The sequence below is a fragment of the Hemitrygon akajei genome, chromosome 15, assembly GCF_048418815.1.
Source record: "Hemitrygon akajei chromosome 15, sHemAka1.3, whole genome shotgun sequence".
In the NCBI taxonomy this organism is placed as follows: domain Eukaryota; kingdom Metazoa; phylum Chordata; class Chondrichthyes; order Myliobatiformes; family Dasyatidae; genus Hemitrygon; species Hemitrygon akajei.
Window position 1 is genome coordinate 20,407,302 of NC_133138.1, and position 16,142 is coordinate 20,423,443.

The 16,142-nt window shown below is 41.3% G+C and overlaps 1 protein-coding gene across 13 annotated transcripts in view; it reads right to left on the reverse strand.

Moving 5' to 3' along the window:
• tenm2a (teneurin transmembrane protein 2a) overlaps positions 1-16,142 on the reverse strand; it is a 2,964,155-nt gene that overhangs the window by 154,905 nt on the left and 2,793,108 nt on the right. For all 13 annotated transcript variants that reach the window (XM_073067293.1, XM_073067288.1, XM_073067292.1 and 10 more), the window contains one exon: positions 6,921-7,126. In XM_073067293.1, the coding sequence (XP_072923394.1) occupies positions 6,921-7,126 (206 nt within the window). The remainder of the gene's footprint in view (positions 1-6,920; positions 7,127-16,142) is intronic.

The following is a 16,142-nucleotide window of genomic DNA, read 5'->3' on the forward strand; positions in this document are numbered from 1 at the left end:
GCGGAATTTACAACAAGAGAATGAGCAATATGTAGTAGGGATTAGCAGGCCTACGGTCCATTTACAGGAATGCTTGGCTATAGTGCACTCACTTCAGATATTTCTATTTGATATAGTGTAGATTGGTAAAATAGGTGAATGATGAACAAAAGTTGTGTGAAATATAAATTTATCCCATCTGTCAACCATTAGTTTAATGTGATTTCTTTTCATCATCATTATTTGCTGTATCATATGATGTGGATGATCGTGGTCTCTCCACAACCATTATTATTCTTGGGAAATTTCTCTACAAAAGTGGTTTACCGTTGCCTTCTTCTGGGCAGTGCCTTTACAAGACAGGTGACCTCACCATTATCAATAGCCCTTAGAGATCCTTTGCCCAGCGTCAGAAGTCACATAACCATGACCTGTGATTTGCATTAGTTGCTCATATGACCATCCACCGCCTGCTCCCATGGCTTCATATGACCCTGATTGGGGGTCTAAGCAGGTGCTATACCTTTCCCAAGGGTGACCTGCAGGCTAGCAGAGAGAAGGAGTGAGTGTCTTACATCTCCTTTGGTAGCGACGTATCTCCACCCTGCCACCCAAATGTGATTACTACATATCTGATATGTTGACAATGGAAAGTTAAATATTACTGCACAATTAGAAGAATGAGACAGGTGCTTTGGGAAAGAATTTAGACCCATTTTATCCATTGTTGGATAAAAACTAGAAATTAATAATATATGACACATTCCTTGCCTCCGGAGTCTTTCTCTTCCATTCAACATCAAGCTTCTCACTCAATATCACCAAGACCAATGAGCTGATTAATGACTTCAGGAGGAGGAAACCAAAGCCAGTCCTCATGAACTAGCCCTCAAGTGAGGAAATCGATGATCCAGTTGCTCATGGGGATATTGAGGCCTAGGACTTGAAGTTTACTGATTTGATTTCAGGGGAATGATAGTATTGAATAACGAGCCATTGTTGAAGAAAAGCCTGATGTATGGATCTTTGCTGCCCAGATGTTCCAGGGTTGAGTGAAGAGCCAGTGAGATGGCATCTGCTGTTGACCTGTTGTGACGGTAGGCAAATTGGAGTGGATCCAAGTTGCTTCTCAGTCAGGAATTGGTAAGTTTCATCACAGTGGATGCAAATGCTACTGGATGATATTATTATCTTTTTTCTTTTGTATTTGCACAATTTGTTGTCTTTTGCACATTAGTTGTTTGTCCTGTTGGGGGCAGTCTTTCATTGATTCTATTGTATTTCTTGGCAATTCTGTGTACGGCAGCAAGAACATGAATCTCAGGGTTGTATATGGTGACATATTTATACTTTGACAATAAATTTACTTTGAACTTTGAAAAAAATAAAAGAAAAGCATTAAATCTAAATGATGAGAGATTGAGGACTTCTGATATGCACAGTTTCTGGGTATCGTCATAGAAGAGGAGAGGACACAGATAATAAATAACATTTATTCATGGAATGCCACAGGGGGAACAGGATACAAAAGTATCAGTTCATAGTTCACTTATTATGAGGCATTCAGACTAGATATGCAACACCTGTGTGCAGAGATAGTCTCCTCATTAAAGGAAGGATGTCATTGTATTGGAAAAAGTTCAGCAAAGGTGTGATAACTGGAATGGTTTGGTTAACTTATAAGGAAGGGTTGGGCAAGCCTGGTCTGCCGGAATGACTGGTGCATCAGATCCTGACGTGTGTCATGACGGTGGATAAGAAGTGAATGTTTCCTCTTGTGAGCAAGTCTGCAATTGGTGATCCCCACTTAAACATGAGCGGTCACATATTTAACACAGAAGTTAGCTGAATCTTTTTCTCTGTGTTTGAGACTCTACTTCAAAGAGCATTCTTTTTGGCATTCCTTTAAGGCAGATGTAGGGATATTCTTGAAAAGCAAGTGGTTGAAAGGTTACCAGGAGTAGTGGGAACACAAAGTTATGGTTCAATTTGTGATCTTACTAAATGGAGGTGCAGGTTTGAAGAGACTTTTGCCCCTAATTTGTGCATTTGCGTTTCTTCCCAAGGCTGCTACCAATCAGCTATTTAACATTGAAAACTGGTAAACGTATGAGCTGTCACATGTAGGAAGAATCCCTGAGAACATCCCATAACTATATCTCTTTCCTAGGTGTTTGGTCACAAATTCTAACAATTTTCTCTCTGACTCCATGCTCTATTGTGTCTAATTGCACTCCTGTTATGTACCTTGCATTGAAGTTATGTGTTAAAATCTTTCTATGCAAGCAAAGAGCACCAGTGAAAAAGCTACATCAGGCTTAAAATGGAACAGGCTCATAAATTCACCGTGGGCATAATCGCTGCAAGAATTGATTTTGGGCTCAGGTTTTCACAGGCTCTCTCAAGACATATTACTTTGATGGAGTTTGTTTAATAGAAATCAATGGATAAAGAGAACAGATTGTTTACTTTGGCTATGCTTACTTTTACTCTGTTGTTATGTGATGTATTGGGCTATTCCCCAAGAATCATAGGAAGTCCGAGCACAGATGTTGTGTGACATCAAAATAAGGCTCAAATGTAATGGCCCACACAAGTTAATGGGCTCTGAGTGTTCCTTCTCAAAGCCCACACTCACATATGTTCATCCATATTGCACCGATGAACTAAAAAATGAACCAATTTGTTCGCAGGAAGGTAAGAAAACTGAGAGTGTGCTAGAACATAGAACATTACAGCACAGTACAGGCCCTTTGGCCCAAAATGTTGTGTTGAACTTTTAACCTACTCTAAGATCATCTAAACCTTTACTCTTATATAACCTTCCATTTTCCTATCATCTATGTGCCGAGCTAAATTTCTTTAATGCCCCGAATGTGCCTGCTCAATGAAGTTCAAAGTAAATTTATTATCAAAGTACTCGAATGTCACCATATACTTCCCTGAGATTCATTTGCTTGTGGACATTGAATGCAAATACAACTTCGCACAACAGAATTCATGAAAAACCACACAAAACAACCCAGTGTGCAAAAGACAACAGACCATGCAAATATGTAAAGAAATAATAATAATAATAATAATAATAAGTAAACAATAAATGTCAAGAGCATGAGATAAAGAATCCTTTAAAGTGAGTCTATAGGTTGTGGGAACAATTCAGTGTTGTGGTGAGTGGTTATCACCTCTGGTTCAAGAGCATGATACTTGAGGGGTAATAATTGTTCTTGATGTGGGTCCTGAGGCTCCTATACCTTCTTCCTGATGGTAGCAATGAGAAGAAAGCATGTCCTAAAAGATAGAGGTCCTTAATGATAGATGCTGCTTTCTTGTGACAGCACTCCTTGGAGATGGGGTAAGGGCTGTAGCCACGACTTTTTGTAGATTTTTTGTTCAAGGACATTTGTCTTTCCAAACAGGCTGAGATGCAACCAGTCAATATACTCTCTACCGTGCATCTGTGGAAGCTTGTCAAAGATTTGGATGACATGCCATCTCTTCACAAACTTCTAAGAAAGTAGAGGTGCTGCCATGCTTTTTTTTATAATGGCACTTACATGCAGGATCCAGGACAGGTCCTGTGAAATAATGATGCTAAGGAATTTAAAGTTGCTGACTCTCTCCACCTCTGATCTCCTGACAACAACACCTTGCAGGGAGTTCCATGCACTTTAGATTTTCTGTGTGAAAAACATATCTTATAATCCTCCCTATACTTTTCTGCAATCACCTGAAAATTATGTCTCCTTGTCCTTTCCATCCTGGGAAAAAGTCCATAAATCCATAAGATACAGGAGCAGAATGAGGCCATTAGGTCCATATAGTGCGCTGTGCCATTCCGTTAAGGCTGATTTAGTATCCCTCTCAAACCCCTTCTTCTGCTTTCTCCCTATAACCTTTAATGCCTTTACAAATCAAGAACCTCTGTCAGCATCTGCTTCAAATATACCCAGTGGCTTGACCTCCACAGACACCTGTCACAATGAATTCTACAGATTCACTACCTTCTGGCTGAAGAAATTCCTCCTCATCTTTGTTCTAAATGGACATCCTTCTATTCCAAAGCTGCACCCTCTACTCCTAGACTCCCAAAATATAGCAAACATCCTCTCCGTGTCCACTCTATCTAGGCCTTTCACTTCTTGATGGGTTTCAAAGAGATCTCTGTCTCTGTTCATTGAAAGTCTTTTCACCTTGTATGTTTCTATTAAGTCTCCTCTCATCCTCCTTCGCTTCAGAAAGAAAAACCCTAACTAGCTCAGCCTATCCTCACAAGACATGCTTTCCAATCCAGGCAGCATCCTGGTGAATGTCAGCATCAACATAGATGAGCCTGCTGCAATTCAGCATGAGTCAGAGCTTCATGGACACTGGGAGGGAAACAGGGAAGTGTGTGTGTGTGTGTGTGTGTGTGTGTGTGTGTGTGTGTGTGTGTGTGTGTGTGTGTGTGTGTGTGTGTGTGTGTGTGTGTGTGTGTGTGTGTGTGTGTGTGTGTGTGTGTGTGTGTGTGTGTGTGTGTGTGTGAGAGAGAGAGAGAGAGAAGCAAAGAAATTGAGGAGAAATGACATCACATGCTAAACCATGAAGCTATCTACAGTACTGTACAAAAGTCTTAGGCACATATATACAGCTAGGGTGCCTAATCCTTTTGCACGGTACTATATTTGTCAACATCGAACAGATAGCAATTTTGCAAATCTTACGGGAACAACGAATGTTTAGAATGGCGAGAGTAGAGCTCCATGGGAACGGCATGGGACAGGTGGCAGAAGAGTGCCGGGGCGGGGGTTGGTGCGGGTACAGAGACACTCAGCCCTGAGACATCAGGCAAGGCCATTTATTCCCAAGCAATTGGTTTACTGTTCATTACAGAATGTCTTTCTGGTGCTTCCTGCTCCCTCCCCACTCCCTTCCCCATTTCTTAACCACGATTCCCATCTCCCTGACCCTTTCCCACTCTCAGTCCACAACAGATATCCATATCAGAACCACCTTTATCAATACATACATATGTCATGAAATATATTTTTTGTGGCAGCTGTACAGTGCAATACATAAAATTACTACAGTACTGTGCAAAAGTCTTAGGCACCCTGGATATATACATGTGCCCAATACTTTTGTACAGTACTGTATTTTGTAGATACACAGTACCTAACACATATTATCTAGTCATTAGCACAATGCTGTTTATACTGAACAGTGATGTTTATGGGAGGATGCTATGTACTGATCAGAGGTTGGCTTTCCTACACTTTTAAACATACTTCATTAGCAGTCAAGTACTTTGAGATGGTCAGAATGTGTGATAGATGTCATACTCGTGCAAAATCTTCATTATCTAACTTAGAAAATGGACAACCCTCTTTGTGTTATTTTCAGAGCTACCACCTTGTGTTTCTGCCTCACGCCTTGTGTTTAGAAATCACTCCTTGGGCTGACAGCCTCATTACTTGTTGAAACGTGTAAGTAAGAGGAACCTCAATGAAATCTCAATCTATAGCGATCAACGGAATGCAGCAATTTCAAGCAATCAACCAGATTTATAACAGTTTTCAGGATTGAGATTCTGTGGCGCAGAACAGCAAGACATTAGTTGTATGTAATGAGTCGTCCTGTCAGGTCTCATTTATAGTGTGCGAGGCTCATACATTTGAAGTCTCCCTCTTTTATTCATGCAATAATGCCAGAATATCATTGTAAATGGTAGTTTGTTTCCTTTTTAAAGTTGAATAGGATAGCAATTGAAGTGACTGGGCACTTGTCTTTTCCTGACGAAGTGCTGCAGCTTCCATTTGGCACCTGTCTGTCAGGAAGCATCTGCCTCATTGCTATTCCCACGCTTCCAAGTAAGTGGTTCCTGACAGTCCTAAGGGCAGCAAGTTCCAATAGCAAGTGCACCTTGTAGGTGTTCTGAGTGCAACAAATGCGCGTCTTATTGCTGCTCCCATGACAGCAATCATCTCGTTATTAGTGCCCCACTGCAAACACACATCATGCAATTGTCCTGGGAGCTACAGCTTAACGCTCATCACCATTCCCATACTTGTCACGCCCATCCCAAGATGGCTGTTAACATTTTCACCAGAGGCAAGTGAACATCCGCACACACAAATAGTAATGCTACAGTTCTATGTTCTGTGCTGCACTATTTTATGTTCTATGTTCCATGTTTTTTCTTGTTCTGACATTAGTATCCTCAGACATGGTGCACTGCTTGTTACTTCCCTTCTAATACTGACTAGAGAAGTGAATCTGCTTCTTAACCTCATTCCAAATTTCAATACTATCCTGGTGTGGGAAGTACATTCCTTACCATATTTGTGCAGCACTAAATGAGAATCCCAAATAATCCCAACAGAACAAAGTGTTCTCCCCAAATACATCCCATTAAACATTGTGCACTTTCCACATAATCTCCAAACAACTAAATATTCTTCTGACGGAGGTTCAGCAGAATTGTGTTCCAACACTCACCCCACAGACCTAATGATCTTCTTCACAGATTCCTTGGAAACAAATTCCCTTCACACACAGTTCCCAGAGAAGCAAGTGACTTCCTGATACAATCCTCTCAGAACTACGTGGCCCTCACAGTTCTGTCCAACTAAATATGTTCCTCATATAATGCCCACAGACCCAAATGCCCCTTTTATATAGACACCATAAGAACAAATGGTCACTGAAAGTACCTCCGCTTGCCCACAGTCACCACAGAATCATATGCCACTCCTCATATAAACACTGCACAATCCAGGCTGTCTACAGAGCCACAACTGCACACTGTCCCTACTTCACTACTGTCTTTGAAAGCTATTTCTTCACAACACCACTCCTTTCATTTCGACTTACCATCCTCACCTTACTTCATTTCGTAACGATTACTTAAAAAAAAACAAATTGCAAGGTAAGAATTTTGAAGCAAGAATTGGTATCTTTACCTGAGTGTGTGAAGGGTTAAGGCCTTTCCTTATGTACAAGCCGAAAAGTGCATCCTTCCCCAAAGAGACGTTGAATTTGACGAACTGTGGTCGTTCGATATATAACTGGGATCTCCAGAACACTGCTGGGGGCACCTCCTGTGACACCCTTCGCCCGATGTCCACATCTCCCAAGTCAATGCTGCTATTTTTAATAGCGACTGTCCCTATAAAAGAAAAGACAGGAACCTCAGAGCAGAGTTCAGCATGTGTACAGACAATGTAAGAACAAGGAAAAGCACAGCAATGGCCTTCCTCATCTCAGGAAAGCAAGAGTTTGGTTTTCTATCGTCTTGACTTTCCTTTCTAATTCCAAACTATTTTGCAGATTAACTTGAATTATAGTCTGATAAGGCTATTTTTTTTTCTTGTGATGCGATCACCTCTATTAATCAGAGTTTGAAAATGAGGAATGAAAATACATCTTCTGATTGTTAGAATTCATGTAGAGAGCACAATCAAGCAGGATCATTCCACATAAATAGGAGCTTAGCATTAAATTAACTCACCTTGTGGAACACATGGGATTAACTTGTCCACCTTCTTGCAGGCTGATTTATTTTTCTTTCCATTACAGCCAGTGGAGTGGGGCGCAAAATGAGTGGCTAATTTAACCCTGTCTCCCATGGACAATGGGGGGAAAGGAGGGGAGGTACAGGTGGTGTTTAGCTTGCCTTAGCCCTATTGGATGGGTATTCAAAATAAAAAAAAACAACAAAATGTTGAACCAGGGTTTGAGAAGCATCAGATGCCATTTTTGGAGAATGTACCCACTGGGCTATCAGGAAAAGATGGAAAGGTGAATTCAGATTCAGAACCAGGTTTAATATCACCGGCAGATGTCATGAAAGTTGTGAAATTTGCAGCAGCAGTACAATTCAATATACAATAATAGAAAAAAAACTTTGAGTTATGGTAAGTATATATATAAAATCAAATAGTTAAATAAGTAGTGCAAAAAAAAATAAAAATAACAAAGTAGTTAGGTAGTGTTCACGGGTTCAATGTCCATTCAGTAATCAGATGGCAGAGGGGAAGAAGCTGTTCCTGAATTATTGAGTATGTGCCTTCAGACTCCTGTACTTCCATCCTGATGGTAGCAATGACAAGAGGGGATTCCCTGGGGGATGGGGGTCCATAATGATGGATGCCGCCTTTTTGAGGCAACGCTCCTTGAAGATATCCTGGTTATGACGGAGGCTCTTGCCTATGATGGAGCTGATTAAATTTACAACTCTCTGCAGCTTATTTTGGTCCTGTGCAGTAGCACCCTTCCCCTCCACACCAGTGATGCAGCCAGTCAGAATGCTCTCCATGGCACATCTGTAGAAATTTGCACATGTTCTAGGTGACATACCAAATTTTCTCAAACTCCTACAGAAATAGCCACTATTGTGCCTTCTTTATAGCTGCATCAATATGTTGGGTCCAGGTTAGATCTTAACATTAATTTCCTAATGATCAACACTTAGAGACTAAGTGGTTGACATTGGGATGCTAGCTACCCTCTGAAGTGTTGGCGCGTGGCCTAGTGGATAAGGCATTGGTCTAGTGATCTGGAGGTCACTGTTTCGAGCCTCAGCTGAGGCAGCGTGTTGTGTCCTTGAGCAAGGCACTTAACACATTGCTCTGCGATGACACCGGTGCCAAGCTGCTTGGGTCCTAGTGCCCTTCCCTTGGACAACATTGATGGCATGGAGAGGGGAAGGCCTGCAGCTTGGGCAACTGCCGGTCTCCCATACAACCCTGCCCAGGCCTGCGCCCTGGAAACCTTCCAAGGAGCAAATCCATGGTCTCACGAGACTAACGGATGCAGAGTGTAATAGACCCTCTGAATGAAAATGAGCATTCTAATGACCAATAATAAAGTGAAAACTAAATGTCTTCAACCTGAAACACTAAGCCTCCTTCTCTTCTTGCAGATGCCTGGCCAACGAAGTATTTTCAGCATTTTCTGAATTTATTTAGATTTCCAGAATCTGTGGTTCTTTTGATTTTTTACCAATTTGGATCAAACCTGACAGGGGAAATCCTTGCCTCATTACAGGCTAGAAAGGACATAAAGGAAACCTATTTGGAAAAATCTGGTAGAGTTGAATTGATAACGCAAATACAAATGGGACATTGACTGAGCCAGTTTAGAATACACATGTACCGGGGTTATTTTCAGGAGAAGCCATTCCCAATATTTTCAGGAAATCAACTGCTGGAACAGTCGCTTGTGTTAAAACACCATGTCTAAACACACAAGATCAAAATGCATCTGAGCACAGAGTAGGTTGTGCATTGGCACCTTCACCTAGTGTTTTGGTGCATGCGTATTGGCTGGTCTCACCAGCACATTTCAGCAGCAATTGTTCACAAAACTTATTTCACCAGCACAAACACAAGAGATTCTGCAGATACGGGAAATCCAGAGCAGCACAAACCAAATGCTAGAGGAACTCAGCAGGTCAGGCAGCATCTATGTAAAGGAATAAAGTGTTGACTTTTTAGGCTGATACCCTTCAACAGGACCTGTTGTGACTGTTAGGCATTTTGTTGTGCATTTTGTGAGTGTTAATCTAACGTGTTACTTGTGTGTTTAATTGTCTCATTCTCCTCACAGGCTCAAAAATACCGATGGTATGGATTCCTATCAAAATGCCAAAGAAAACGTGTGAATAAAAAAAAATCGCAAAATACATCCTGGCCCCCGACTCCAATGCCAGATGAATCAATGCTTTTCCTGCTTGTTTTCTACTATACTTACACATGTGCTAGAATGAAACAATACATAATCTAAGAAAGATTTCATAGAGCAATTACATATTTTTATTCCTTAATTTCCCTAGCCTTGGAATTAAAACAATGCTGTTTATACTTAAACAGTGATGAGATGCTGATAAATTTCAAGCCTTCCTTTCACAGTATTCATATGGTGGACTGATTCCTCATGGATTGCTGCAGACTACAGCTCTCTGTTCATTTTTTCCAGATATGGCTGCGGTTCTAAACTTTGCTACAGTTACTCAGAGAATACTGTGATTTTTTTTTTTTTGATTTGCATTAGAGTTCTGCTAATACTGGGCTATTTAAATGCAGCACGCCTTAATAAACATTAAAAAAATTGAACCAGAGTATAGTTCAGTTCAAACTAAATTTGAAGGTACATTCAAACAAGTTGCAAGGGAAAAAGAGATGCAGTTTGAATTGGCAGACAGAAAGGAATCAGAACTGGACGACATTAAAGAAACAGCACTTGGATAAGAATTGATTAGAGATAGGACAGCAGGAACCAGAAAGAGAAGAGACTGTGAACTTGAGAGAGAGAAAGGTGTTTAGAACTTTGAAAAGTGAAGAGAATTGCATTGCTATTAAACTATATGTAGAGTATAACTAATTACTAAATCAACGGCTAAGAAATTGGATTCTGCTGCTAAATGTCGAACTAATGAATATCAGTTTGACCCAGCGCACTCACACCTTAATTTCATGTGCACAGTTCATTATCATGACTGCAGCATCCAGTCAGCAAGGATGAGGTACTTATTACATTGGAGATCATCCACAAGGTGGACTTCAGGGAGTTACAGCTCCAGCAGCAGCTAGCAGTTACTATTCCCTGCGGTGCTTGCATTTTTTAAAGACTAGATGGTTGTTACCTCCTCATCCCTTGATGTCCAGAAAACTATTGATCTCCACTTTGAAAAGACTCGATAGCTGGTGCACCCCAGCCCTCCAGGACAGAGAGTCCAATTGTTTGTTACATGATCAAGTGGCAAATGCAGGCTCACTTTTAACATTTAAGAAAAACTTGGACAGATACATGGATGATAAGTGTATGGAGGGATATGGTCCAGGTGCAGGTCAGTGGGACTCGGCAGAAAAATGGTTCGGCACAGCCAAGAAGGGCCAAAAGGCCTGTTTCTGTGCTGTAATGTTCTATGGTACTATAAAAATGTAAGAAATTAGGAGCAGGAATAAGCTACTGGACCCCTCCAGTTTACCACACCATTCAAGGTAATCATGGTTGATCAAATCCAGGCCCAAATTTTTCTTCTGTGCTAGTTCCTCAAAATCCCTCAGTTCCTTGTGTCTACATCCTCTTTAAATATCCTTCACAATCCTCTAGACTAGAGAGCTCTTCTCCTACTGTGAGACGATCATCACCCTCAGAGTGAAGAAATCACTTCTCATCCCAGACATAAATGGCCTATCTTGAAACTATGGCTGCAGCTCCTAACTTCCTCAGCCAAGGGGAACATCATCTCTGCATGCGTCAAGTCTGTTAGCCCTTAAGCATTTTATATTCCTCAATGACATCTGCTCTCCTTCTTTTCAACTCCAGAGAATACCATCCCAATCTACTCAATCTCGCAATCCCAATCTACTCAATCTCGCAATCCCAATCTACTCAATCTCGCAATCCCAATCGACTCAATCTCGCAATCCCAATCTACTCAATCTCGCAATCCCAATCGACTCAATCTCGCAATCCCAATCTACTCAATCTCGCAATCCCAATCGACTCAATCTCGCAATCCCAATCTACTCAATCTCGCAATCCCAATCGACTCAATCTCGCAATCCCAATCGACTCAATCTCGCAATCCCAATCTACTCAATCTCGCAATCCCAATCGACTCAATCTCGCAATCCCAATCTACTCAATCTCGCAATCCCAATCGACTCAATCTCGCAATCCCAATCTACTCAATCTCGCAATCCCAATCTACTCAATCCCTCCTCTTACAGCATCCTACCGTCTTTCATGATCTGTAAACAGAAAGATAGTGGCCTGCAGTAGACAAGAAGAATAGATAGATAGATAGATAGATAGATAGATAGATAGATAGATAGATAGATAGATAGATAGATAGATAGATAGATAGATACTTTATTCATCCCCATGGGGAAATTCAACTTTTTTCCAATGTCCCATACACTTGTTGTAGCAAAACTAATTACATACAATACTTAACTCAGTAAAAAAAATATGATATGCATCTAAATCACTATCTCAAAAAGCATTAATAATAGCTTTTAAAAAGTTCTTAAGTCCTGGCGGTAGAATTGTAAAGCCAAATGGCATTGGGGAGTATTGACCTCTTCATCCTGTCTGAGGAGCATTGCATCGCTAGTAACCTGTCGCTGAAACTGCTTCTCTGTCTCTGGATGGTGCTATGTAGAGGATGTTCAGAGTTATCCATAATTGACCGTAGCCTACTCAGCGCCCTTCACTCAGCTACCGATGTTAAACTCTCCAGTACTTTGCCCACGACAGAGCCTGCCTTCCTTACCAGCTTATTAAGACATGAGGCGTCCCTCTTCTTAATGCTTCCTCCCCAACACGCCACCACAAAGAAGAGGGCGCTCTCCACAACTGACCTATAGAACATCTTCAGCATCTCACTACAGACATTGAATGACGCCAACCTTCTTAGGAAGTACAGTCGACTCTGTGCCTTCCTGCACAAGGCATCTGTGTTGGCAGTTAAGACATACTGTAGCTTTCTAGTTGGATCTTTACCCACAGTGGAGGGCATCTCAGGGGAATGATTTTGATGAACAATAGCTTTTGGATGTATTACTTATTCCCCAGATGCAAGCATAACCTGTGCTTTTTGAATGTTGATGAGTTATGCATTTCTGGCCAGGACATTTCTCTGTCCTCTGGCAAAGTAACGTTTACATTCAGCACATCTCCTGCCATAAATCCCCCATTTCTTGCCTCCTTGCCAGCTCCCAGTGGTATAATCCCATCCATCTCACACTGCCTCTCCCTACACTCCCTGTAACCACACAACTCATTTTCCCTCACATGTCCATCAACTCCTTTTAATTCTTTTGCCATTACCTGGAGTTGGGGGAACTCATAGCAACTACTTTGCCTACCAGCATGACTTTGGGAAGTGTGAGGAAACCAAAGCTGCCACTCCACTGTGCTGTCCTAATTTCCTGAACATGTAGTTTAGAATTCTATTGGACAGTGAAGGTTGGGACTGTTGGATTTTTTTTTTGCAAATACAGCATGGTAACAAGTCCTTCCAGCTCAAAGAGCCCAGATCACCCAATTACATCCATGTGACTTACTAACCTCTATGACTTTGGAACGTGGGAGGAAACTGGAGCACCTGGAGGTTACCTACGAGGCTATAGGGAGAATGTAGAAACTCTTTACAGGCAGTGATGGAATTGAACCTTGATCATTGTCACTCTTGTAGCATTACTCTAACTGCAACACTGGCATATATTCTTCCATCTTAAAGGTCAGCTTCCTCCTGCATGCTTCACCCAGCATCAGGTGTTTCAAGAAGGTGGCATCAATGCCAATTCAGCATTGTTTCTGGACTCATATCATTAGATGCTTTCGCTACATACATATGTATGCATGCATTGTGCAGGGAACTCTTCCATTCAGTTAGCTGAAGTATTCAATGAACAAGGTTCAAGAAAATCACTGTTACATAGTGCATTAGAAACAATGGCACATGGCCCAAATTTACAACCACTTCAACTTTCATAAGTGACATTTCACAATGAAATGCAATTTTACAATTACTGAGCAACAGCTAATGTACTGTTAAAACATATTTGATGCAATGGCAATGTTGGTGACAAACAGTAAATTAATCTGTTAGGCATTCCAACCACCAGCTGCATATTTATAGCATGGTTTGCAAGAGAAATTATCAGAACATGTTGCAGCCTGCTTGGTGGTGAAGATGATGAACACCAATGGCCAAAATGATAAATTGCTGAGATGTGATGACTGTCGGATCTTTTAAAACCAATATCTGTAGGTTGAATGGGCAGAAAAAGGCATGTATTTAGATTACAGAGGACTAATTTTCCAAGTGCCCTGTTTCTAATCTATACTTGCTGGCTCTTCAAAAGGAGTATTCACTTCCTCTTGCCCTTCCCACTGAGAGCGTATGAATTAACAGAACCCCAAGGCTTTTAGCCTCGAGTTATTCCTGGCTTGCTGCTTGGATTGTCATATGGATTATTTCTGGAACAGTATGAGAGGTGCTGAGCCAGCCAATCCCAGTTTGCAATGATGCCAGTGGCTGCAGTGACCACAATGGCTTTCACAATATTCTTAATCAAAGAATTGATTTGCATGGAGAGCAATGGTGTGTGAAAGTATCAGGACATTATGGTGTGATGTAAGTAATGGCTGATATTATTGCTGCCACTATTTCCCAGTATTTTTGTACCATTACTTGAACTCTGCAAATTAGATTCACCATTACAATGGTGCAATTGTCCATGAAATTCAATGTTCATGACTCTTTCTGATGCTAAAAAAATATATTAACAGCAAGAGGGGGTGACCCTTCACTGGCTTCAGGCTCTGGAACATGCTTATTGCTTAAATGTGAGGGAATAGCATTAATAGGTCCTGTTGCTATCATTACTTAGTATTTTTTGAGGCAACACTGCTACTTACCATGTGCTTCAGAAACTCAGAAGCCTTCCTTCCACAAATGGCCCAGAAAATTTGCAGGATTAGTCTGTGTGGGTAGGCTGAAATATATCTTATCCCTATGATGCCTCCCGCCTGGCCTCTTCACCATCTCCAAATCCCTCTTTCCACCAATTAAGTTTGCTGAGCTAGTCTCCTCAGAAGGATTGTAGCCCGCACCTAAAGCAGAGCAAATTATTTCAGCGCACTGCATGTGCCATTGGGTCTAATGCTGAACATGCCCACACACGGCTGAAATCCCAGCTTGTCCATGTCTCTTGTTGAGGAGTTCATCCTACCTACATAAGTGTTTCTCTGCAGGCTGTAAAGCTGTGCTGTTGCTGAGTGCCTTCATAACATTAGCCAGTTGGAACCAACTCTCCTAGGGGTAATTATGTAATCTCCATGCTCACTTGCTCGATGTGAACTGCGAAGTCACCCGAGTAGCTGTCTGGTGCTCGAGGAAGTTGAGAGATTATACACCTATATACTATGGAGAGTATCCTTCAAACCATACCGGATACCTTTAAAATGAGCTGTCAACAAGTTTTGCTTATTATCATATAGGCAGAATAGATAACTGGGAGTGATTTACAGGCTGTAATTTAATCAAAGGGCTCAGGTGGTCTCTTGCAGAATAATGGATGTCTGGGAATGAATCCAAGGCAGATCTCACCAAAGAGTTTGCGATGCATTCGAAGTTGCTTGAGTAAAGTTTGAGCAGATCAAAGCAGTGATCTGGATGACACACTGATATTGCAGTCTTGAAATTAGTTCAGGCAGTGTGTGTTCTGCAGACTGTACATTGTTCTCCCAGATCATCAGTTATCAGCATACCCTATACTGCTCAGAGCTAACAAGTTGGATCCAATGACTGCAAATTTATTAAGAAACAAGCAGCAGCTATCAGTGTGGTAGCAAACTGTACAGATCACAGAGGGGGCATAATGATTTGTGATCCCGAGTTGGAAATTCAGACACTTTTTACAGTGATAACACAACAGGCCTAAATTATTCCTTAAAATCCACTTAATGCTCTTTCCCCCTGTACAGACGCATCCTGGTTTGAGTTGGTGGTGCAAGTATCTTATGGCTTCAAATGCTGCACTGAAAACTTTTCTATTAAGGACACAATTGTAACTCCTTAACTAACAGAAGTAGTTAAAATGGAGCACAAGACATGGCTCCCCGTTCTGGTGACTCAAATTCCAAATGACATGCATCAAGGATAAACCTCAAAGCTGAAGTTTGAAAATGCAGATTGTTCCTTGATGCTGATGATGTCCTTGGGGCTCATCTGGAATTTTAATTCCAAAACTTACAGGCCAATAGAAACCTCAGGGATCACTTGTCCACACTGAATAACTGATTATTCAAAATAGTGCCAGAAGTCATCCACTTAGGACTCGCAGTGACAGTCTTTTGTCATCTGACACTCAAAGGACTGTCACCAGTCATATGGATCTTTCAACCCATTTCAAGAGGAAAGACTCCCTCGGAATAGATACAGAAAATAACAGTGCCCGAACACCTGGATGTATTGATTCTGTTCATCTTTAAATTCCCCTCTCAACTTTAACTCTTATCTCAGAGATCTGAAGGCATTAGCTGTCTACTGGAAAAACTGTCGAGTTATTGTGGGGCACTGGCCAAAATGACCGTTGGCATGAATTATACGGACATGGGTCTATATATATTTATTATGAAGTTCATCTCTCTACAAAACAATGGCG